Source organism: Oryzias latipes, chromosome 10 (genome assembly GCF_053564925.1).
Source record: "Oryzias latipes strain Hd-rR chromosome 10, Olatipes_Hd-rR_3.1".
Taxonomy (NCBI): Eukaryota; Metazoa; Chordata; class Actinopteri; order Beloniformes; family Adrianichthyidae; genus Oryzias; species Oryzias latipes.
This window is the reverse complement of record NC_136246.1, coordinates 20,765,367-20,788,119: the sequence shown is the minus strand read 5'-3', so window position 1 is coordinate 20,788,119 and position 22,753 is coordinate 20,765,367. Positions and strand designations below refer to the sequence as shown.

The window sequence follows — 22,753 nt, the reverse complement described above, 5'->3', positions numbered from 1 at the left end:
GAATGAACTCAGTAGCCGGGGAATCTAACATCTAACAAAATCCACTGATGCACTGGGGGCAGGTTTATTCAGGACGTTTTCCTTTAAATCGGAACTGATATCAGCACACTCTTTCTGTGTGATATACCACTAGCTCCAAATATTGTACTGAAGATTACTGTGAATTCCAGCTGAACTGTATAAAATTGTATTGTTGCTCAACGTTTTTTTATTTAAAAAAAAAATCTGCATTATATTATCTTGGGGAGGTCCTCTGGTTTATGTAGTTCAAATGAAACTTCTAAAATTTGCAAAGGTAAGTGAAACATAAATGTTTACTTGGAGCACTGGTTAGATAATGTATAATACTGTGTAGCACAATGTTAAAAAATGCAGTATTGATAAACAGAATCACACAAGGAAAACAACCAATACAAACTTATTAACAACTGAACTGTGTATTCTCCCCACCACTTCTGATATACCCTTAATAAGATTCATCTTGTGCATTGTTCTAGTCAAATATTGTTAAAAACACTAATTGGAGAAAAAAAAGCTAGTTCTAACAAATGCTTATGCAGTTTCAGTGATGAAAAATATGCTGTATATCCCTTAGCAAAAAGTAGACCACTTGAAGTTTATTTTATTAGGTATACTTGAGTACAAGTATAGCAAGTATAGCAAGTATTATATAGACAATGTCCGTGTAGTGTAGGTAGTATACTAACTGAATACTTCTTACTAAATTAGAACATTTTAAGTTTAAATAGTATATAAAAGGTAAATATCAACTATACTGCTACACTTTTAATAGAGACTAAATATACCATTTTAGTAGACTACTTTTTATTCAAGAATATTATATGTTAACCACAGTATACAGTCAATGATGTTAACACTATTTTACAACGTATGTGAGTTACATATATAACACTGCTTCAAAAAGTAATTTAATACAAAATACATATAATATAATATGATATTATATAATATAGGTGATCAAAATAAAAATGTTTTTTTTCCCTTTAACATTTGTATTGCTCTCTTAACCACAGACGTGTGGCACTGTTGTCCATGTAAACTGCATTTCCCAGAGTGCATCAGTACTTTTTACGTCGACCCCTCTCGCCTCGCAGCTCAGCAGCCGCAGCTGGTGCAGCCGGAGAGGCTACTTTGTTAAAGCAAGCTACCGGAGAGGAGAACGGTAGAGCAGATTTTCTCGGAAAAAGTGTGAACAGTTTAGGAAGCAAGGCGAGCGGAGGCCTTCCCGCCTCATTCCTGTGTGGGGGGCCGTTCGATGACCGCGGCAGCAGATTTGTAGTTTGTGAGTTTTTTGCGCCGAAAGCGTGTATCTTAAAGTTGTGCCGACAAGGAGTTTTATCATCCAGGATGTCGGACTGAGACAAAGGGGTCTGGGAGGGGGGTGGGCATTCCCGTCGGAGCGGTGAGTGGTGGCACATGTAAAAATCACGGAGATGAAAAGTTCAACGCGATGCCTTTTAACGAAAATAAGAAGTTTGTGTCGTAATTTGTAAAAAAAAAAAAAAAAATCCCACGAAGCGAATTTCATTCTGAGAACAGAAAGCAGTTATCACATGTCTATTTACGGCATGACCCACATCATTTTATTCCCAAACATTGTCGCGTTAACCTCAATGTGCGTTTTACCTCATAAAGTAGTCCCTAAAGCGGCATTTCTGAAGACGTTAATCAAAGGAATTTGCCGTAAAGCGCGTGGGTGAGAGGACATTTAACTGAGCCATTTAAATACCCAGGCAGAGAAAATGGCCTTTGCCGGCGAAAGTAGGGCTTCAAACTAGCTAAAACTTTGTTAAACGACTCTACTTTTTTTTAAAAAGCACCGTTTGTGTCGAAATGATGGGTTATTTGATTTCAACAACAACGCAATCCTCCGTCATATCTTGTAGTTGAGCTGGTGTTGTGAGTGAACAGCTGGAAATGTGTGTCTCAGAATGAAAGTGTCTGAAGTTTGTGTGGTTTTTCTGGGAACCTGTCCCTGCAGGTCAAACTTGGTTCTGGAGGCCTCCTCTGAATGGGAAAGATGGAGAGGGAGCTGCAGTGGTGGAAAGGACAGCTGGCTTCTGACATCCATCAGTCCCTGCGCATCAAGGTCAGTACCCCCAGAGACGGGAAAGCTATGTTTTTGTGAACCCATGCAGATTTCTTTCTGTGTTACAAAAACCAACAATAAATAAAAATGTCTCTATAGCTTTACCTTCAGTTTCATATCAACAAAATCTCAAAAAGGCATTGATTTTCTCTGTTGTAGTTTTGAAACAGACAAAATAAATAAATAAATATATACATTTTAATATTTCATAAACCAGACACAAAGCCTTGACGCTGCTGTATAAGTATTTCATTTCGCTCATTAATTAAGGATGTCTTAATTACCCCCAAACCCTGCTCATGTTTCTTCCCATGTGTCACATAAATGGAGACATCTGTCAATTGAACGACATTTTCCAGCCGCGTCACCCCCACGGCGACTCGTTCTGGGTTTATTGAAACTGGATCAGGTTGTAGGGATCAGGTACGCAGAAGCGCCAGGACTGAAGCGGATCATAAATCAGTCGTCTGAGGTTGAGCCGTGTGCTCGGGCTCCGTCATCGGTTAGCTCACCTAGAACAGTGTCTGACTCATTACACGCTCATGATTACGGTAAACTGAAAATCAGCGAAGGGCAGGAAACATTGGCACACCCACGGTTTTTCATATGCTATTAAAAAAAAAGACTATAACTGACAGATCAGTGATAGTCAGTTAGACTCTTAGCTGTTTTTTTTAGCTTCCAGTCCAATGAAGTGACCTCATTGTAAATGACATGGAAATGCCACTGACTCACACAAGTGTTTGGAGTGAAACTTTACTTTTTTTAAAGGGGTTTTCCAGATTCAGAATAGTTTTTATTTGAAAAAGTGTGGTATGTTTTATATATCCTCTTCATATCTCGCTGTGAATGGATCGTATTGCTGTGGGAATTGTTACATTTATTCTGATTGTTACAATTTTTTTCTGGGGAAAAACAAGGAAAATAGCCCATGCAAGCTCAACAATCAACCTGACTGGAATAAAAACCGTTCAGTGAGACATGAAAACTGATAAGAAACCTGGATTATCATAACAAAGTATTTATTTTAATACGTTGTCTCTAAGCGGATTAACTAAATATCCTCGATAATTGGAATCACCTTGCTTAATTTCTTTTAGATCCTGGGTGAAATAAGTGCATTTTCTTTTTTCTTTTTTTATCATGTCGCATATGCAGTTTAAGTTTAACAGTTGGGGGGAAATAGAGCGTCTTAATTCTTAAGTGACCTTTTCACAAGTGGAATATTTTTGTCAAAAACGAGAAAAAAAAGGATTTAACAAGTGGTAGCGGTCCCCCCCCCCCCCCCAAGTAACCACATTAAATCCACCATGAAACAGAATAGTAAAATCAGTTTCTAGGCTTCTCAGCCTTCAGATCTCCTGCATGACCCCCCCCCCCCCCCTGCCTTAATGACGTTTGCTGCACTGATAATGTCCTGATGTGGGAGACGGCAGCGGCGTGTAGCATGTGGCAAATCAGACATGCAAATCAGCAAGCAGCTGTGGAATCCTTAATTACGGCACGGATCCCCCACAAAGGCACCTCTCCACCCTACGCCGAACCCCCAGAGCCCCTCCAGACTCAGACGGCCCCCCCTTCCTGCTGCTAGCCTTGCACCCCAAGAAAAAGACAGATGGACCAGAGGCAGAAGCTGTGGGAGGAGAGGAGTGTTTAGGGAGTATAGGTTGATATCGGGGGTTGCTCTAGATTGTCAAGACTGTTCAAGTTGCACTCAAGATGCATCCTCGACAATTTGAATAACCTTGACACTGTTAGTTTATCACTCTGAACAAACTGTTATGACTTCACCGTGTATTTTTAACCCTTACCTTATAATTCATTTTACGACAGATTATTGGGTCGGTTCATTAAATCCTTAGTTTTTCTTCTAAGAAAAACTTAAAGCACACATTTGACTTGATTGTCTTTACTAAGAATAGGTTTGTCAGCTTGTCTTAAGTCAGTAGTGGATTGCAGCACAGCAATGGTTGGCACTGAAGAAGGTCCTGGTTAGTTGGCTGTACAACTGCTGCCACGTCTGTCCCAAAACGTCAACCATGGAGATTCTGAATTAATGATAGATTTGAGTGCTCCCATGCAAAGTTGCTGCTCCGAGGCACTGTAACTTATCTCGGGTTACCCAGCTTGGTGTGATGGGATATGAAAAGCCATTGCAAAGTAAATGACCTTAAAAACCCCCCACAAAGTTTTGGTAGAATTGATCAAAGGTTGGGCTTTTCAGCAGCACAGGCCTGTTGGGCTGAGCTTTTGATGTTTAATATGTTCACAAAGGACATTCATTTAGCCCCCCTTCTGTTATTGTAAAGCAAATCTCTTGTTTTTGTTGAAACTTTTGACAGAACAACATATTTTTCAAAAACATTTGAAGTTAAGCTGCTTGAATGCAGAAAAACAAGTCTGCAGCAGCAGATTGAAAGCTGGAACCTTTTTTGCTCCTTCCTTATGCCTCTCTGCTGATTCGTGAAGACACCCATGCCCAGGAAAAAAGACACTCGTGTGGGGGCCATGAGTGTCTTTTTTTCCTCTCTGAAACAACTGCAGCTAATTGAACAAGAATGGAAGATGTGTTGGGGGTGAAACTTAATCCAGGCTTCTGCTAAACTCCACGGGAAGAAGATGCCCCCCACCCTAAACCGCATGCCCAAAACCCAACCTCATTGTTTGCTGATCTCTGCAATGACCCACATTAGCTCCAGTTCTCTGCAGAGCTGGCGATCATATAAATGTGACTGCACGGTCCTGGAACCGTTTAAAGACCCACTCCAATGAAGATGGTGTTTTTAACACCTTCTTTTAGCATTTTTCTGATGATGGGGGACATTCATAAAGGAAAATAAGAATTAATAATTGAATTTCTAAGTATTTCTTTATTCACATAGTTGTTTATCCGAAGCAGATGGAAAAAATGCAGTTGATAAAAGCTTGTAGTTGACAGGCCACAAGCTCCCTGCTGCACTCCATGCTGATGCATCCACTTGCAGACAAATAGATCCATGCACGTCTTTGCTTTCTTTGTCCGAGCTGGTATTTGGCTCAAAACTGTACGGCTGGATAGCTTCAATATTACTCGCCACATTGGTTATGTTGGATTGGGAGGGGCTGTAAGCTAGCAGAAGCTTTCTGCCCTTCCCAACCCCAACCTAACAGAAGGGTGTAAACAGAATGCTGTCTGAAACGGGGAGGGGAAGAGGGGCGGGGTTGCTCTGTGCCAGCAGACTCCAAGGCAATCCTAAAGAAGTACAGCCACTCTGCAGAAACTATGGCCAAGAAAAGGGCACCATTAAAAAAAAGAATAATACTTTTTTTTGGGTTAAAAATGGCATAATCATAATTAAAAGACCACTGGGGACACTTTAAAAATACATTACTAGATGATCGGAGTGGGACTTTAAGAAAAACCATGGAGTCAATATTTAATTTTTTTGGTCTCAATTTTTAAGTCGGGAAAAGACATGCATCATCATTATTATCATCATACGAATTCTCTGCAACCCCAACGCCATTTCATCACACCTTCTCAGAGAACCAGCTCCTGTTATTTATACTCTGCTGTCCTCTCCTCGTTTAGGAGCTGAAGCTGCCGGTCTACCGAGCCCACTCCCCGCAGATCGGCATGCGGCGATACTTTGCAGACCTGCTGGCCATCCTGAGCAATCGCTACCAGCTCTGTCCGACGGCACGCCATTTGGCCGTCTACCTGCTGGACTTGTTCATGGACCACTATGATGTGGCTGTCAAACAGCTCTATGTCATTGCGCTCTCCTGCTTGTTGCTTGCTAGTAAGTACATACATGTTTTTTTTTTTCCTCTTTATAAACTAGTTAGCTTTCTCTTTTTTTCTCAGAAGGGTTATATAACATGTAGACTCCATCTTTTCTCTTTCTGTGTCATAACAGTTAAAGAGATTCTTATGGTTGTCATTTTGAAATGCGTTCATTTAGCTAAAGGTTTAAAAACTCCAGCGCTAAAGTGAAACTGTACTGACCTGAAAGCGGCTGTGGTTAGCACAGCCTGGTACAGTGTAGAGCACTTCCTGCAACAAAGCTAATTCGAGTGAGTCTCGGGAGACTTTGTCACCCCTTCTTAGTATTTTGCATGTTTTTAAGCTGTACATGTAATCTATCGCCTGCTGAGTGTTTGTGCTGCAACTGTTGAGTATTTCTCTCATGTCTGCAGATCTTTATCTGTGTGTATGATCGCGGCTGTAATTTGATCTCTTGTCGGCAGTTGGTTGGCTATTGAGCAAGGGGCAATTGCTTGACTTCCAGATTGAATCATGTTTAAAAACAAAATAACTGAATAGAGTTCAGTTCACAAATTAACAACTAGGTGCCAAATTAAGCAAACAAATCAGTTTGCGTCCCCCGATTTTAGGAGAGCTTTACATCAGAAATAAATTTCCTTTACATTCTGGTTCCAGAAACCTCTTTCATCTCCGCACAGAGTTCATTGCCTTCATTTTAATGCCAAATCAACACATTGTTGTTTGACTGATGTGATTGTCAAATCTTACAGGGCAACCTTCAGCAGGTCTCAGGCCTGTTTGTCTATTAAATCCTAAAGGCTGTGGTTTGGTGACGACCACAACTATCTAGAACAAGCCTCCCCCCCCCCCCCCCCCAAAAAAAAAAAAAAAAAAACATGTAAACATTTTTCCGTGGACTGACTCACACCCCATCTTCAGCCAAAGTTTTCCTGCAGACACTAGTGCCATAGTTTGATTGTCTGTCACTAATTTTAGCTGCGTCTTTGTGGTTGGTGTAAAGCAGGTGCATTAATCACCCAAAGCTCCCCTGCTGGTGCATGATGCGCCTTGAGTGCGGGCTGTTAACCTCTTTATATCTGTCTGGTGATTAACAGACTGTGGTGCATCAAGGATAATAATTAAAATAATGATGCCGTCAAAGTAGGAGTCTGAAACCGTTTTTTTTTCTTCACTCCAGGGAGCTGTGTGTGAGTGTGTGGATGCATGCGTGGTTGTTTGCAGGCTAGCTTCAATCCGTCAGGGTTTGGAGAAAAATTTCCGACTTCAAAGTGCTCTCATTTAAAAGCAATCTCATGAGAGTCTAAGGCTAGATTCATGTTGGTTCATTTAGTGAAGTGCATAAAGTATTATCTCTCCAACTCAGACAGAATATAATACATTTGAAATCACTGATAGATTTTTACTATTGAATTCATTGATTGTGGTTTCCCGTTGAGAGGAGCTCTGTGTGCTCTGCTGTCCTGCGTCAGTCTCCTCCAGCTCTCTAGGGAGTCTCTGTCATGATTGATGAACCTCTGAGAGGGCCGTGTGATTCTGACTTAACTCGGGTTTTCATGTCTTGTGCTTTGGAATCTGGCCTAGTTATTGAACAACCTCCCTATTGGTCTCACTGCTTCCCTTTGAGGCACACAATAGTCTTTCTTTAAACTTTCCTAGCTTCCACACTCGGTTAACTAATCAGTACCTCATTTGTGGCTCACACACATTTTATTTAAAGACCCACTCCGATTAAAACTGTGTTTTTGCTGTTTTTAACCGGTTCTTGTGGCATTTTTCTCATTATGGTGGACACGTATTAAAAAATGTAGCTCAATTTGCATTTTTGAGTATTTCTTTATTCAAATTGTTGGGATCAGGAGATGACTAAAAATGCCTCAGAAAAGGCTCCCTGTCCTGCTCCATTCTGATCGTCCTCTTGTAGATGACTATATCCACGGACGTCTTTGTTTTCCTCATCTAAACTGGGATCTGGCTCATAACTCGATGGCTGCATAACTCCTGTATTGCTTGCCATTTTTGTTGCACCGGCTATGTTAGGTTTGGGTGTAAATGACAGTGAGGGTAGGCTCACTCCACACCAACGGTCCCGCCCTCAACTCTGAGGTGAATTTTTAATGAACTGCTGCCGCTCTGCTGAAACTATGTCCTAGAAAACGAAGGTCTCCTATTTTTGCTAAAAATGGCATAATCATAATTCAAAGACCACTGGGAACGCTTTCAAAGTAGATCAAAAGATGACCACGGGGAGTGTAACTCTTTTAGGTGTGTTGGTTGTGGGAACTTTCATGTCTACATTTTTGCTTATGGATAAGCTTCTTCTCCTTTAAAGGAATACGTTTCACTTCTTTTTTTCTTCTCAGAATGAGTCGAGTGTTATCAACTGGTACTTATTTAAAGATTGTGCTTTGCTCCAGAGAACTCATTTAATTAAAGGAGCTGGTCTCTTAGGATGCTCATTTGAGGAAGTCACTCCACAGCTATAAAGTTTCTTTTGTGCTGCGTTCTGTGAAGTCCTGCAGGAATGTAATCCGTCTTCCTGGAAGCTTTGAGGAAAACATAAAGCCCCTCAAAGTTGCAGCTATGAGCATAAATGACACAATGAATTGCTGTCAGCCAACACAAAATGTTCCTGATGGATTCAGATAACCGTGATTTATACTTTGTCAAGCTTGTTTGTTGTTTTTTTGGAATATACCAGGTGACTCTTCAGAGGGAGATCACTAGAATTGAATTAATCGGGTTGAGTGAAGGATTTGGAGGAAAGAAAATGAAAGAAAAGAAAAGAAAAAAGAGCATCCTGCTGAAACAACTGCACAGGAAGCTCTGTTAAACTGACCACAAAGTGCACAGACATCGGCCTCCGAGCCCCGGGGGTGGGGAGGCGCAGTGTGCTGAGGGGCACCTGCCATATGCTCCCCGAGTCAGTCCTCAAACAAAAGCCAGTCAATGCGAGCAGGCCAGCAAGAAGACCCTTCCCAGAGAGGGGGGAGGGGAGCCCACTTGAAGGGGTGGAGGTTGTTATGCGAGCGTTTGTGTGCGCGGCCGACGTTGCTAAAAGAGGGACACAGTTGCCATGACAACCACGTGATAAACCCACAGATTTGTTTCTCCTGGCCACCTCATTAAGATCCACCTTGGAAGTCTTAACCCGCTGGAAAATTCCCAGTTGAGGGGAACGGCCGGGGTGCTGCAGCGCCGTGTTAACGGCCGGGTTCTGGGGGGGGGGGGGGGGGGGGGGGGGGGGGCTGTCCTTTTACCCTCTGCTGCCGGCTCCGTTTCCTCCTTGTTCTTTAACTCTGACGGGGTCATGCAGAGCGAGCCGGGGCAACCAATAAAAGCAGCCCAGCATACCTGGGGGTCCGGGGCAATGAATGGAGTGATACTTGAAAGGCAGGTTGGCTGCTGATGTTAAACAGGGACGTGTCGGGACTGAACCGCCCAGTAGGGCGCCCTGAAATGTGGATTATTAGGGAAATGCTCTTCCCATTCTGAGACCCCACTATTACCATATGTGGCTCCCCACAGTTTAAGTAAGTTTACAGCTTTTTATAGATCATCCAAATAGTTTCTGAATATGACCGCTTCATTCAGATTGACATGAACACACCAAGAAAGCTTCAACTGTGGAAGGATTTTGTTCTTTAATTCCTCAACATATGTTTGCCCACAGTCTGCCTTGTTACCACCCATAGGGTAAGGCACAATACAACCCCCCAACACACACACACACACACACACACACACACCACGCTGACACACTTCCATGCATAAGTTTGGGGTCTCTAGAATTCTCCTTGGTCACTAGAGCATTCAGCAATGTGGGTCAGAGATCACTCCAGGCCTACATAATCAGAGCTGTCTGGACCAGGAGCAGCAACAGATGAGATCTTGTATCAAATAGGAGATTTAGAACTCGGAAGCAAGACAGAAAATAGAAGAAAAATTTGTATATATATATATTTTTAAAACCCTAATTAATTTCCTTAAAAAGAATACCTTTAATTAAAGGCCCACTCTGATGACTTGTATGAAGAAAAAAAAGCTAAAAATTGCATTTCTTCATTAAAATCTTTGTGAATCAGGAGCAGACAAAAAAATGGGGTTGGAGAAAGCTTGTAGGTGTGACGTAGGAGCTACAAACGGACGGCGGGCCACAATTTCCCTGCTCCACTCTATTCTGATGCATCCACTTGTAGAGGAATAGATCCATGTATGTCTTTGTTTTCCTTGTCTGAGCTGATATCTGGCTCAGAACTGTTCGGCTGGATAGCTCCGATATCGTTAGCCATTTTTATTGCACTGCTAATGTTAAGGTTGGGGGTGTGAAAGGCTGTAAACTAGCAGAAGGCAACCCAACTTTGAGAAAAGATTTCTGCGGTTTCCTATCCACCAAATCATTAAACCCACAAACTAATGACCTTAAATCTCACTCAACCTTCTAAACCTTTGTCTCCATCTCTTCTAATCATCTATTGGGTTTTTAGAAAGGACTGGTAGTCTTGTAGTTGTGTATTGACATGTCATGAGAAATAAATAGGAAGTTCACATTTTCCCCCTTCAGCTGTTTCTGCTTCCTGCTCTTTGCTGTGAGATAGGATCAGTTTGCCATACCTGGAATGCAGGCAGCTAACTCACAGCAGAAGAATGCACACCATCTCTGTCAGCCTGCATTCAGACTTGAATGAAACGAAACTGCAAATGTTGCAGCAGTTTGGACCTGTTGCATGTATGAAAGGATGGAATTAAAGAAACATCCAGACTGGTGGATTATCTGACACTCCAAATGGTTTTTGTTTGTACTCTATGGATTCTTGATTTAGGTGAAGGTTCTTAGATTTACTGCTAAGAAAAGAGAAACTGTGGTCAGTGTTCATGTTTATCTTTGAAAAATGTGAGATTGGTTACATGTTCTGACGTACCTAAGAGCCTAGCGAGTTCTTTGTAGTAGATCATCTGTTTTTGAATGTTTTGTAGAAAAACAAACAAATTGCTGTCAAAGGAAGTGTTCATTACATGGAGAAAGAGTCACTTTGAAATGCATAGATTTCAGACTGATGCAGAAAAATGAGGTTAACACCTCTACATTGCATCTTCAGTGAAACAGCTCCTGTTTAGTGTCAGACTATTATCTTGTGCGGAAATCCATCTTTTGTTAGTCCATGAGGTCACTCTTTCATATCTATTTTTTTCAATTCTGTGATCTGTTTGCTGCTGGACAGGTAAAGTTAAAAAAAAAAATTCTGTAGTGTCCGACTTTTATTTCAAGCAGGACTGTATCTTTTCTGAGTTCCTAAAGTCACTTTGGGTTGTTTTTTTTTTAATAGACTTTAGTATCTATTTTTTCCAAGTCTGTGATCAGCCGCAGTGGTTAAACTGCAGGGATAATCACAGAGCTCCAAAACGCAGGCAGGCTGATAATGTCTTTCAAGATCAAAGAGGTCGGGTTTGTGCAGAGATTGGGGGCATTGATGGCCTTTTATGACCGTGTGGACATAACAGTCTGACAGCAGGCTGCAGATCTAAAGCACAGAATGGGACACGTGTGGACTGGGGAACGGAGTGAGCAATTGTGGTGGTAAACAGCGCTGTTTGTCATTGTGCTTCCTGCTCTGTTGAAGAGAAGCCATTACTGCCTCTCTGCTAATTACTCCCTAACCTCCTGGAAAGTGGGGCTTCAGACCCCCCCACCCATCCTCGTCCCCTCTTCTTCCTTGCTTAATAATAGGCCGCAGCATCGGCGATAGAATTTGCACTCTCCAGGAGGATGCTGCTGCTTCTAGATAAATAAAGGGATATATGAGATCAATCAAAGACAAAAGCAACAGCTGTTGTAAGTTGGAGCGTTCACGTCCAAGTGTAATAGCAATGTCGAAGCAGCCCCCCCCTCATTAAAAGTGGCTCAGTTGCCATGGTTTTAGATTAGAGGATGGACTCTGCAGAGTTTTGTTTTTTATTTTGTGCCCAGCTGGATTCATAATTTTTTTTTAATCCCAGCAAGGGGATGAAATGCAAAAATAATTTGCCTGTAGTCAGGGTGCAGCACTTAAGCAGGTTGGCCGTGTTTATTTAAGAGGACAAAGCCCCCATTTTACTCATGCAAATGATTTGAGCTTCTGCCCATTTGGACAAATTTGACTAAAAGTCCTGGTACAATAGAAAGACTTGAATAGCTTCATCATATGTGATGTGAGCAATCAGGCTTTTTTAATCACATCTTTTTTGTTGTTTTCTATGAAGTCTGTAAATATGATAAATCTATGAGAGGAATAGGATTTTATCTTTATAGAGCTGAGATTTTTCTGTGACGGTCAATTAGTGTTGTGATGTCTTCATGGGTATGAGCTTTAAAAACCCCCTGCTGTTGCAGCTTTTATGTTTACAGGCCAGCAGGTTTCAGTCTGTTCCAACTGGCTCCTAAAAAGCAGGTCCAGTTTAAGGCAAATGATTTCCAGGGAAATCTGTATCAGAGTAATCTGATACCCTCCTCTCCCTCTCCCCTCCTGATTGAGTGGAGGGACCCCTGGATTAGAGGCAGAAAAATGCCCCTCTTCATTGGCCACATGGACCCAGGCCTCAGGGCTGTTGCTATGGAAAAGAATATGTCTTTGGATGGGATGGGGGCTCGCCATAATGAGCCTGCTCTGTTTGGGAGGACCTGGGGTGAAGACTGAAATGTTTGACAGCTCTTTTCCTTTTTTTTTTAGTCCTCTGTAAAACCCCTTCTGCTGGGCTTTTTACCATTATGGTTCCAGATGTTCAGAACTGAATTCTTAAACCCAGCTCATCTCTTTGGCCTGTCCACATGACTAAAATAAGTTAATCCTTAACTTATTTTACACTTTCCTTTTTTAGGTAAATTTGAGGAGAAGGAGGACCGAGTTCCCAAACTGGAGCAGCTGAACTCCCTCGGCTTCATGTGCAGCTTGAACCTTGTTCTTAACAAGAAGGATCTCATCAAAATGGAGCTTCTGCTCCTGGAGACGTTCGGCTGGAATTTGTGCATGCCAACCCCAGCTCACTTTATTGACTACTACCTAAATGCTGCAGTGCAGGAAAGCGACCTGTACAATGGGTGGCCTCTGTCCTCGCTCTCAAAGACCAAGGCTTTCATGGACAAATACACTCACTACTTTCTGGAGGTCTCCCTGCAGGGTGAGTTTACAGAGGCTTACTTTTATTTTGCACTCTGCTGTCTGGGCCAAAAGGATGTTTCTTTGGCTCAAAGCATTAATTAAGCTTTCTTCCTACATTTAGATCACGCGTTCCTGAGTTTCCGACCATCTCAGGTTGCTGCTGCGTGCGTGGCAGCTTCTCGCATTTGCCTCCAGATTTCCCCGAGTTGGACAACTGCTCTGCATCTCCTGACAGGCTACACGTGGGACCACCTCACCCAGTGCATTGAACTGATGCTGCTGTAAGAAACGCCCTGAATTTGGACCTAAATTTTGTTTTCCGTGCAGTTGTTAGGATTTTACGTGTCATTTCTGCAATTGGTGGCTTTTTAAAGGCCAACTCCAATCATATTTTGATCTACTGTAGAATTATTCCCAGTGATCTTTTCATTATGATTATGCTGTTTTGATCCAATCATTTTCTATGACATAGTTTCTGCAGAGCGGCAGTAGTTCAATAGAAATTCACCTATAAGTTATGAGTGGGACTATTGGAGCGGAGTAAGCCTGTCCTTGCTTCCCGTCATCCTCCTGTTTGCACATTCCCCAACCTAAACCTATAGAATATCATTGAAATGTGTACTTTCCATAATACCAACAAAAATGGCGAGCAGTATCTGAGCTATCCTGCCGCACAGTTTTGATCCAGATTCCAGCTCAGATGAGAAAAACAAAGTATAAAATATATATTTGTCTGCATGTGGCTGCATCAGAATACAGCAAAGCAGACAGCTTGTGGCCAAGCTTTTTCCAACAGCATTTTTTTCATCCACTCTTGATTCACAATGATTTCAACAAAGAAACACTCCGAAATGGAATTTTAGGCTTAGTTTTCTTTATATATTTATATATCTTCGATCAGGAGAAATGTTAAAAACACGATTTTCAGTGGAGTGGACTTGAACACACTGATCTGACTAAAACTAGCGTAGTCTGTAATCTGTATACTCCTACAAATGTAATGAAGACTGTGATCATTTTTACACTTATTTTAATTGTGTGCTATTCAAACAGGTTTGTCTGAATTATTGTTGTTTTTGCATTTACATGTTTTTTTCCTACAGAACTGCGGTGTTGTTTTCTTCTGCTCTGGTTTGAGTGACTTACTTGATCTCTTTTTGCTTTTTCATGGCAGAGCTCACGACAATGATGTAAAGGAGGCCAATAAAACCAAATCCACCCCTCCTCATCGACTCTCCTCTCTGCAGTCGCAGCCACAGACCTCTCACCTTTCTCCAGTTTCATCTATCCAGAGACCGGCCTCCTCCTCCTCCTCTTCCTCCTCTGCCTCATCGACACCACAGTTGCTCTTTCAGCCAGATGGCTTCCCTCACCTTTTGCAGCACTCCCCGTCTCTGTCCCAGCTGCAGGCGCTCGCTGACTCCCAGGCTTTGGGCTCTGTCGTGAGCATGTCTCAGGACTTCCTTCAGAACCACACTATGAGTTTACTAACTGGAGCTCCTCCTGTCACTCCTAGCGGCGTGTTCCCTTCTTACTCAAGTATAACTTCGGGTCTGCAACCAGGGGTTCGCTCGCTGCCTCTTCAGCCCCCCATCTCTGTTCAGATGACGCTCGCCGCAGAACCGAGACACTGCCTGAGTATGGCCTATAGTGGCGGATACCTCGGGGCACACCACACGTTTGCCGCCGGCTGCTTTGACAGGTGACGCCAGGAGACGGAGAGGGAACTCAACCCCCTGCAGGAGTCCACTGTAATGCTTCCATCCCAGCTCCAAACCCAGAAACACCCGCTTACAGACCTCCTGTCTCTCTCCGTCGGCCCCGCAGCACCTCCCACCCGCCCTGCTGCCCCCACCCTCCCACAGAGACGCTCCAGACGCAAGCAGAGGTCCAAAGGAAAAGCAGTAGAAGTCATCACGTTGACGTGACCAACTCCCCGCCTCATGTGAAATACTGAGGCTCCTCAGACGTGTTGCTGCCATCTTCTGAACTGGATTTATAAATGTGTTTTATTGAGACTGTCATCACTGTGAATGAGATGAAAGCAGCAGTGCGATCCAACAGCCTCCTCATTCAGTGCCTGTGCTCTCAGTTGTGTATGAAAGCTGAGCCAAATCTAGTGGTGCGCAAAACACAAAGTATCTGTGATAAGGATTACTTGCTGCTCAACCGGTTTTTCTTTTCAAAACTCCATATTTAAACATGCGTGTTAGTTTTTTTTAAAATCTCTTTTCCATTTTGTGAGGTGGAGAAAATACATTTTTATATTTTAGGATGAATCTCATTAGAAAACTGGATTTTTCTTTTTTTTCCCCCCCAGACTGCCTGTGTCTCTTGCAAACGAACAAACATTGCAAGAATGAGCTCAGTGGCTCCTCCACTCATTTGTCACAACAATAAAACCTCTGAGGAGACCCAAGAGTTTATTTTTGAGTGCAGGTCAAGTCTGCAGCTCCAACAGGTCTCCTGTATTATCTAATTGTTTTTTTTTTCTTTTCCATCTTGTCTTTTTTTTTTTCGCTCTCCATCTCCTACGTCGGGCCTTGTGGCGGAGCCTCACCCAAACAGGTGAAGCACGGCTCCAGGCCTCTCCATACTAAAGGTTTAGCTTTTCCAACACCACTCAAAGGAAACAAAGCGATGTGACTGGACCACGTGACGGAGACATGAAGCCTTGCTCGTGTGTTGTACATATGAATTGCTGCTGCCTTTCTCATGAACTGTTGGTTCAGTGTCTGTGTTAATGACTCGATGTTTACATGAACCACTTTCAGGGACTTTATCAAGAATTACTTGAATACAATGCCATTGAAACATGCCATAGCTTTTATTTATGACCTTTTTCTGTGTTTTTTGAATTACTTATGTTTCTCGTAGTGTAGTTTTTTTTATACTAATGTAGAAAATATTGTTGATTAAGTTTAGTTTTCCTTGTTTTGTCCATTGAAACTGTCTTTTGGAGGTTTTAAGACTGAAGCTAGCTTCCCTCTCCATCATTCTGTGATGTGCTTTAATCTGAAGCGCTAATGCTTCATCCTCCTCTTCATCACTGGACCATGTACACTTCAGTATAGAAATGCATGGAATTCCTTTACTAGATAGCGAAGTGAAAACCACGGGTTTGCTTGTAAACATATTCGGCTAATAATGGCCTCTAATTGCATCCTAGATATCTAAGGCCACAAGTGCAAGCCTTCCACTTCCGTTTGAAGTTTAAACACTTCCAGATTACCACTGCTGATCCCAAGGGTTTCCCACTGGTCACCATGGTGATCATTTAAACATATGGGCCCCACGTTTGGTGGAGTTTAAGGCCATTCTGTGGCCTTTGGTTATTGAGTGTTGGCTATTAACTCGATTATTGATCAAAGTACCAAAAACAGATGAAGTTTCCATTCTGATGCCTTCTCTTTAAACTTTTACTGCCGACATGTAATCCGTTTACCTTCAGGGAGGCCAAAAAGATGCATAACGTGCGGGTTTTCATCAGAAGTGTGAGCTTCATCTGAATACAAATAATTGTGCTGGGGTTGAAGTTTTAAGGCTTTTTTTCTGCTGAATTTACACACTGGACGTCACTTCGTGTTGGTGCCTTGCCCTCAGCTGTTCCATGTCACATATGTTCTTCGACATCTTGATCAAATAGAACGAGTTCCTTTTATTTGTGAGGACTTTCTGCGTCCCAGCAGAACAAGTACACAGCGTGTTTTTTCTTAACTTTTAATGTTTTGTAATTTTTTTTTTTTACATTCCAGTAACACTCACATTTTAGTATTTTTGTTCTTCTCAGCATGAAGGTGTCAAAGGTGCAATAACTGTTTTACCTGCTCACAGCTGTCACTGTCTTGTGTGTACCACTGGTTCATCCCTTTGTAACTTATTTTTGATACTTGTGTAACTTACTTTATCTCCTCTAGAGGGCAGTGGGCTCTGAAACATAAATATGTTGCACATTGCAGCCACATGGTTTGAGTGATAGATATTACTGACTGCTTTGGTTTTAGATAGAATCCCACTGTTCCTGTTTTCTAAAAGGTGCTGGTTTGACGTAAACCAAACTTGGCCGATGCTGATGATGATACGGCACCACAAACTTTATTTTATTTTTATATATTTTTTGTATTGACCTGTAGTCTTGGTCTATGTGACACAGTGATTAAAGACAAAGAAAAACAAAAGAAATATGAAGTGCCATGACAAAATAAACACAAGTGAGCTCAGTGTCTGTGTGTTTTCTCTTTCTTTTTTGGTGGAGTTATAGACAACATGCACACATTTCTGGAGTTGGAATTAATTTCTACTTTTGGCAACTTGCATTTACAGGTAAAACGTTTTCTCACAGTCCTGAAGGACTAAAGCACTCAACAGTCACATTTACACAGATCCCACAGGTACGGCAGCAGAACTCAGAAGCGAGGTGCCAGCCAGGATCTCTGAAATATAGACATCTCTGTAAAATAGAAATTCTTAGGTAATGTTTCCTTTTACAGTACTTACAGGGTATTTAAGTAGTATTTATAGTACTTTTGTTGTACCTACTGGGTACATGCTGTGTATTTGTGGTACTTTATTTGCTTCTACTTGGTATTTATGCTGTACACACTGTACATAGTAACTAGTGGGTATTTATTTATGTGTTGTGTTAATGTATAAATACCACAGGAACCTGTTTGATGTATGTTTATGGGTTACTTTTTTGGGGGTTAGAGGGATTTCATTTGAACCCAAAGGTTGGGTCAAAAACCATCCAACCTGGGTTATTTTTATCTATGGAGATTTAGCTGTGGAACTAGTACCACATAAATACACAAGTGCCATGAAAGTACCTAGTAGTAGTAGTAGTAGTAGTAGTAGATAAAACAAAAGTACCATATACGTACCACATAAATACCCTGTAAGTACTGAACTGTAAAAGGAAGCATTACCTTATTATTTTTAGTACCTACCTTCTTACTGATTCTCATTGGTTAAAAGGTACTAGTTTGCTTATTTTGTTTATGAACACATTTTTGAACATTTGGAGTTTTATGTCAAGTTTTTGTGAGTAAAGTTAATATTTAAGTTTGTAAGAAAAAATGTAAAGATTGAAATGGATTTTAGTTTGAAAATCATTTACAGTTCGATCTTCAGTGTATTTTTACAGGAAGTTGTACTCTGAGTAGTTTTATTTCATTAATCATCATTCTACTTGAATAGAATGATGATTAAAGCTCAATCAGCTGAGGTACTGTTCTCAGACCACTACTACAGATTATGATTGTATGATCAAAAATCTGATTATTTAACAAGAACTCAGTTTACATGTAAATACTCAGATTATAAAGAATGTAATTAGACTACATAGACAGAAGTGAGAATGCAAACACTTTATGAATTTGATTTTTTTATTTGCCTTACACTGCTGGGGTAAGAAGAAAAAACATTCTTGTCACTAAGACATTTTTTCTTAAACTGACATTATTTCTTTAGTAAAACACTATTGAAACATTATTTTAACTCTACTGATGGTAGATCCAGCTGGCAAAAAAACAAAGGCAACATGCAAAAAGCTGAACAGGGCTGTTTTTCCAGGTAAGTCTGTGATCAGAGGCCCATTCAGCAGTGGAGGTGCAGACTGAGGGAGCAGTGGTGCTTCAGGCCATCATGCTGTAGGTTTTTGTTTTGGGAGGTGAAGACACAGGCTGCTGATCTCCTTTAAACGTCTCCAGGAGGGAGATGGGGGTTGTAGTGGAAGCTCCTCATTTGTCAGTGTTGGTTTGAACGTTTCCTGTTACCTTAACTCCCAGAGCTTCTACCACTCTGCATTGCAGCAACCACACTGTGATTTTAGATTGGTAAATCCCAGAGTTTTTAAACTTTGTTTTTTTTTGTGTGACATATTCAAGAAAGATCTTAGGATGACAACTTTCATAAGATTTCTAAGTTAAATGAAAGCTTTCTAATTTCTCAAAAGTAGTTTAAATGTAGCTTCAGTGCTTTTTGGCAGTCATGTCATTTGAAACATGAGTTTGCATGTTCTCTCGTGGGTTTTCTCTGGCTTCCTCCCACAGTCCGAAAACATGCTTCATAGGTTCAGTGAAGCCTCTAACTTGCACCTGGGTGTGCATGTGAGTGTGTGACCTGGAACAGGTTGCTGATCTGTTCAGGGTGTATCCCACCTTCGTCCAACAGTAGCTGGGTTGGCTGCAGCAACCCCAAGACCCTGAAAGGGATTCAGCATGATCTAAAGATGGATGCATAGATGGATTGATGGATGCATAGATGGATGGATGGATGCATAGATGGATGCATAGATGGATGGATGGATGGATGGATGGATGGATGGACGGACGGACGGACGGATGGACGGATGGACGGATGGATGGATGGATGGATGGACGGACGGACGGATGGACGGATGGATGGATGGATGGATGGATGCACCATGTCTGGTTTTTCTATAAATCTGATAAATTTCTGTTCTGCAGAAATTTCTGAATTCCGTTTTGTTTTCACTTTTGTCAAGCTTTCTTTCTAATTTGAACTTCATGGAAGCCACACAGGAGTTTAAATTATTGTGTCATTTAACTGTCATCACTTTTTTGAATCTATAGTTTGCTGCACAATTATAGCTGAGTCTTTTAGGGTACATTTACCTTTTACCCAAGTTTGATTGGAAAGTCACAGATTAGAGATTTCATGGATCTACTATAAGATGCGTCTTTACTTCTTAACAGTGCTTGCATTAAAATGAAGTTTTCAGGCATTGTTTATTTTGATTATATAACCATTAAAATCATGCTCTCCATCATGCATCAGCTGATTTACCTATATTACCTCTGGGATTCAATACTTTACATATTTAGGACTCTTGTCCATGCTGTGTGACGATCATTAAAAACACGAGTAAAGAACCATTGTCTTTTCACATAACAACAAAAACTGAATTCATTTTTTTTAAGATGATCATCCGAGTATAAATTTTAAAGTAAAATGATGGGATTGAAAACTTCAGCAGAATCTTTAAATTTATGTGGTGCAGAAATTCTAAAAACCTTATTTGAGTCTTTTGGTTTGTTCGACAGCGCCTTCTAGTGGCTGCTGTTGAGAAATGCAGGCTTAGATAGTGTTAACTGGTGTCAATGCAACAACTAATCTATCCTGGTGGCAAATATTTTACAATCTTTAATTTGCTTCACAGTTTGATGTCATTTTGCTGCTGGATCTGCTCGTGTCATGTTCTCCCAAAACTGTCATCACGTTATGTTTTAGTTGAAAGGAATTGTGAGGGTTAAAAAAAAGGCAGAGCATTTGCAATTCAAAATAGTTTATTAGGCAGTGCTTTCAATGTTTCACTTCTTTTCTGTGTTTTTGGTCTTTTTATATGTTTTCTCAAGTCTGTTTTTGATATAATTTTCTATAGTACATTAATTTTACATTTAATTTGATATATATTTGCATAATTTTCTATATTTGTGCCTGCACAGTGGTGCAGTGGTTGGCACTCTTGCCTCACAACAAGAAGGCCCCTGGTTCAACTCCCAGCTGGGATTGCATGTTCTCCCTGTGCACACATGGGTTTTTCCCAGGGACTCTGGGTTCCTCCCTCTGTCCAAAAAATCCTTTATAGGTTAAGTGGTTGGTGTGCATGGGTGTGTGATTGTGGCCCTGCAACCTGTCCAGGGTGACCCCTGCATTACACCCATCAGTGGCTGGGATAGGCCCCAGCAGCCCTGTAACCCCCAAAGGGACAAAACAGATTAGAAAATACATGACTGAATATATATTAGTTTAAACAAATTGAATTCAAAAAACTTTTTCTAAAAATTCAGTTTTTTCATTTTAATTCAGTTTAGTTTTGTCTCATTTTAGTTGATCTACATTTTGATTAAATCTAAACTCATTTATTATAATTTTTCTAAATTCCAATTTGTTCTATTTGGTTAATTTAACTGAATTTATTTTGTCAATTCAGTTTTGTTCAATTTAAGACTTGTTTCATCTCAAAATGTAATGAAACACAAACAGACCAAAAGAAAACAAATGTTTTAGAAACGTTTGAAATTCTTTTTTTTAACCATACAAAAATAAGTAATATTTATTTTCTCTAACCTGATGCAAGGAACATGTTTTCATCTCATTTGCAGTATAAATTATTTGAGTTCATTTGTACTTGATCCCCATGTGTAAAGTGAAGATGTAGATTTCATTGGCTGACATAGAAAAATGTATTTTCCCTAAGAACTGTGCAGGTATCATGCAGAATATTAAAACTGAAAATACATAGTAGAATGTTAATATCAGCCAAATATTTTAGAGGAGATTAAAAAAACAAACATTTCAGCTTTAGATTACCTTTGTACGATGGAGTTTTAGGGCCTCCGTTGTAGTTTTGGGATTAAACAGAAACGCTTACTTATTAATAATAAAAGAATTTTAATGCAAAATAACATGATTTCATTTAAACATTGTTTTATTGGTCAAACTTGGCAAAAGTGTATTCCTTTCCACTTGTTCAAAAGAAAAAATCATTCTTGATGGCTGAAACTACACTGTTCCTGGTCATAGGACTGTTTTATTTAAACACATGAATGCAACACTACAGTACACAGTTTTGGCTCAAACAAGGCAAGAAAGTCAATTCAGTCTATTGGTGTGCATCTCATTTTGAGTTTTTCTTCTTTTTCCCGTTGACAGCAGAAAGTTTTAACGCCGTTTCCCACTGAGGCATGTTGAGTCTCGCAGCGTCAGATTCTCTTGTTCACTCTTCGGAACGTCACACCCTTCTCCCCTGGTGTTACACATGTCTTTGTAACAAAACATTGAAAAGGGAAGAAATCACACACTGAGAAAGAAAAAGAACTGAAGTACTAGCTAATGAACACGTGTAAAGAAGCAACAGTTACAGAAGCTTCCTCACTTACCATCACAAGCTTGTCATCAATGATCTCCGCTGTGAAAAGGTACTGAGGAAACGGGATGGAAAGTTTGCCATTTTCCAAAGTTACCAAGGCCTGCAGATCACAAGAGTTAAGGTTTAAGCAAGAGGTTAAAGTGAACTTGAAAACAGTTTGTGTGAACACCTCACCTTAAATTTAATGTTTTTCATCGTCAAAAGTTCACATTCTTGACCCACAGTGAACTTGTTGGTCCATGACCAGTTGGGAATACTTTGCGTCCAGGTGAAGTCATTCCCATCCTGAACCACCTCTGTCACCACTTTGTGCTCGGTCTTGGCATTGACAAGGTCTCAAATGGAGACAGAGAGCTTTCAGCAACAATTACAGACATGACCAGTACAGAGAAGATACCAAAAAGTTGTCATACCGATCGCTTCCAGAAATTCCTCATAATTTGATTGGCTCTCAAGCTCATATTTCCCAGCAAACTTCATGATGCTGAAAGACAGGAGATGGGACCGATCTGGAGTCTCTGAGGTAAAAAGGTCTAATGCAGAAACTTTCAGTTCCACCTCTTCCTCGTCATGTGGAGCCACTCCTTAAACATGTGTGGAAGTGCCAACTGTAATTTTCCAAGACACATAGCCTCAATATTTGAGATGACGCAGTACGTCCACAACAGGAGTCTAGTTTTTCAAGAACAACGACAATCTGACCAAAGCCTGCAAGTCTCTGCAAGTTGTGAGAGACGGAAGAAATACTCATAACTCAAGGGTGCTTTGACGCAATAACGAACTGCAATTATTGTCTGTCAACGGCACATTGGGTAATGAGTAGCTGTTTTTCATATTTCACATATTTC

At 40.9% G+C, this 22,753-nt stretch overlaps 2 protein-coding genes across 4 annotated transcripts; one reads left to right on the top strand and one right to left on the bottom strand.

Annotated features, from left to right (window-relative positions):
• The first annotated feature begins 1,030 nt into the window (after positions 1-1,030).
• Positions 1,031-17,233, top strand: ccnjl (cyclin J-like). 3 transcript variants are annotated; one of them, XM_011480273.4, is made up of 6 exons: positions 1,031-1,423; positions 2,003-2,110; positions 5,682-5,892; positions 12,732-13,031; positions 13,134-13,293; positions 14,187-17,233. In XM_011480273.4, the coding sequence occupies exons 2-6, from the start codon at positions 2,033-2,035 to the stop codon at positions 14,716-14,718; spliced, it is 1,281 nt and encodes a 426-aa protein (XP_011478575.1). In that variant the 5' UTR covers positions 1,031-1,423; positions 2,003-2,032; the 3' UTR covers positions 14,719-17,233. The 3 variants fall into 3 exon arrangements, with proteins under 3 accessions (XP_011478575.1, XP_004073536.1, XP_078810408.1); XM_004073488.5 differs by having other exon boundaries at positions 1,039-1,303; XM_078954282.1 differs by having other exon boundaries at positions 1,044-1,183.
• Positions 17,234-21,446: 4,213 nt separating this feature from the next.
• Positions 21,447-22,494, bottom strand: LOC101163908 (gastrotropin). The gene is made up of 4 exons (XM_004073329.4): positions 22,319-22,494; positions 22,080-22,240; positions 21,916-22,005; positions 21,447-21,798 (listed from the first exon to the last, which is right to left on the bottom strand). The coding sequence occupies exons 1-4, from the start codon at positions 22,383-22,385 to the stop codon at positions 21,739-21,741; spliced, it is 378 nt and encodes a 125-aa protein (XP_004073377.1). The 5' UTR covers positions 22,386-22,494; the 3' UTR covers positions 21,447-21,738.
• Between the last annotated feature and the right edge of the window lie 259 nt (positions 22,495-22,753).

What these genes read in the sequence shown, in the direction of transcription:
- ccnjl (XM_011480273.4), top strand. Translation starts at nt 2,033, where the DNA reads ATGGGAAAGATGGAGAGGGAGCTGCAGTGGTGGAAAGGACAGCTGGCT. An exon ending in ATCAGTCCCTGCGCATCAAG is followed by an intron (nt 2,111 to 5,681) that starts GTCAGTACCCCC and finishes CTCCTCGTTTAG; the next exon opens with GAGCTGAAGCTGCCGGTCTA. An exon ending in TGCATTGAACTGATGCTGCT is followed by an intron (nt 13,294 to 14,186) that starts GTAAGAAACGCC and finishes TTTTCATGGCAG; the next exon opens with AGCTCACGACAATGATGTAA.
- LOC101163908 (XM_004073329.4), bottom strand. Translation starts at nt 22,385, where the DNA reads ATGAAGTTTGCTGGGAAATATGAGCTTGAGAGCCAATCAAATTATGAG. An exon ending in TGAAAAACATTAAATTTAAG is followed by an intron (nt 22,006 to 22,079) that starts GTGAGGTGTTCA and finishes TGTGATCTGCAG; the next exon opens with GCCTTGGTAACTTTGGAAAA. An exon ending in TTGATGACAAGCTTGTGATG is followed by an intron (nt 21,799 to 21,915) that starts GTAAGTGAGGAA and finishes TTTGTTACAAAG; the next exon opens with ACATGTGTAACACCAGGGGA.